Raw genomic sequence first — 837 nt, 5'->3', positions numbered from 1 at the left:
ATGTCGGGGGTTTAAATGGAGAGAAAATGTTTTGAGAAATGATGTACAAATACGCTTTACACAATTGATGTGTGTATGGATTAGGATAACAGTTGTATGAGCCCCTAATAAAATGTTTAAAAATATATATATAATCTTAGCACTTAGTTTTGGATATTGTAGATAATATATGTTTTGGGGAAAATGAAAATATTTTTCTGTTGGCATTTTAAGGGAGAAAATAGTCATTTGAATAATCAACTATTAAAATTTTATTCATAAAAAAAAAAAGAGAATTTCAGGGTCCATATTTTGTTTCCATTAGATATAGGAACAGGCTCTTTTTTGTACGTGCAGGGAACACATTTTAAAATTTTCTCTTCAGCTTCTTTAAGGTGTGATGTGGACGTAGGGCACCATGTGGGAAGCCAACCAGTTAGCCATCCTGACCTCTCCCCGGGGTCCACCGAGCCCATCACTTCCTCCTCGGCCGCCATGGCTGCCCGTGCCGCGCCAGCACCCGACGGCGTCTCCAAGCCGGCTCCCTCTTTTTATTTTTTATAAGAAGAATATATTCTTGTATGTGATGATTAGTAAAAATTAAATTAAAGAAAACCTTAGGAGATTTACTTTGGGGAATGATGGCAGTGGCAGTATAATATTTGACTCTGTAAATACCCCCTTAAGAACACACAGAACAACTAGGCTGGTAAAACCAAAAATCCTTAAATGATATCGAAAACAAAAGTAGATGATACAGGAACACCATCAACTGAAATCACGAGCAATTTGCAACAAACCGCCAACTGCTAGAAGAGATCAATGGTATCAATATCTGTCGTGGGGAAAACAAAGAAA

The 837-nt window shown here is 37.3% G+C and overlaps 1 protein-coding gene across 1 annotated transcript in view; it reads right to left on the bottom strand.

Annotated features, from left to right (window-relative positions):
• The window catches only part of LOC101646002 (1-acylglycerol-3-phosphate O-acyltransferase ABHD5-like), a 9147-nt gene extending 8649 nt beyond the window's left edge, over positions 1–498 (bottom strand). Inside the window, 1 exon segment of the mRNA XM_045294047.1 lies at positions 277–498. Coding sequence (XP_045149982.1) covers positions 277–476 — 200 coding nt within the window. The 5' untranslated portion in view covers positions 477–498.
• Positions 499–837: the final 339 nt, after the last annotated feature.

The sequence above is a fragment of the Echinops telfairi genome, unplaced genomic scaffold, assembly GCF_000313985.2.
Source record: "Echinops telfairi isolate 266 unplaced genomic scaffold, ASM31398v2 ScPeMD7_2565;HRSCAF=3150, whole genome shotgun sequence".
NCBI classification, from domain to species: Eukaryota; Metazoa; Chordata; class Mammalia; order Afrosoricida; family Tenrecidae; genus Echinops; species Echinops telfairi.
Note: the sequence above shows the minus strand (reverse complement) of the source record. Positions and strands in the feature narration are given on the sequence as shown.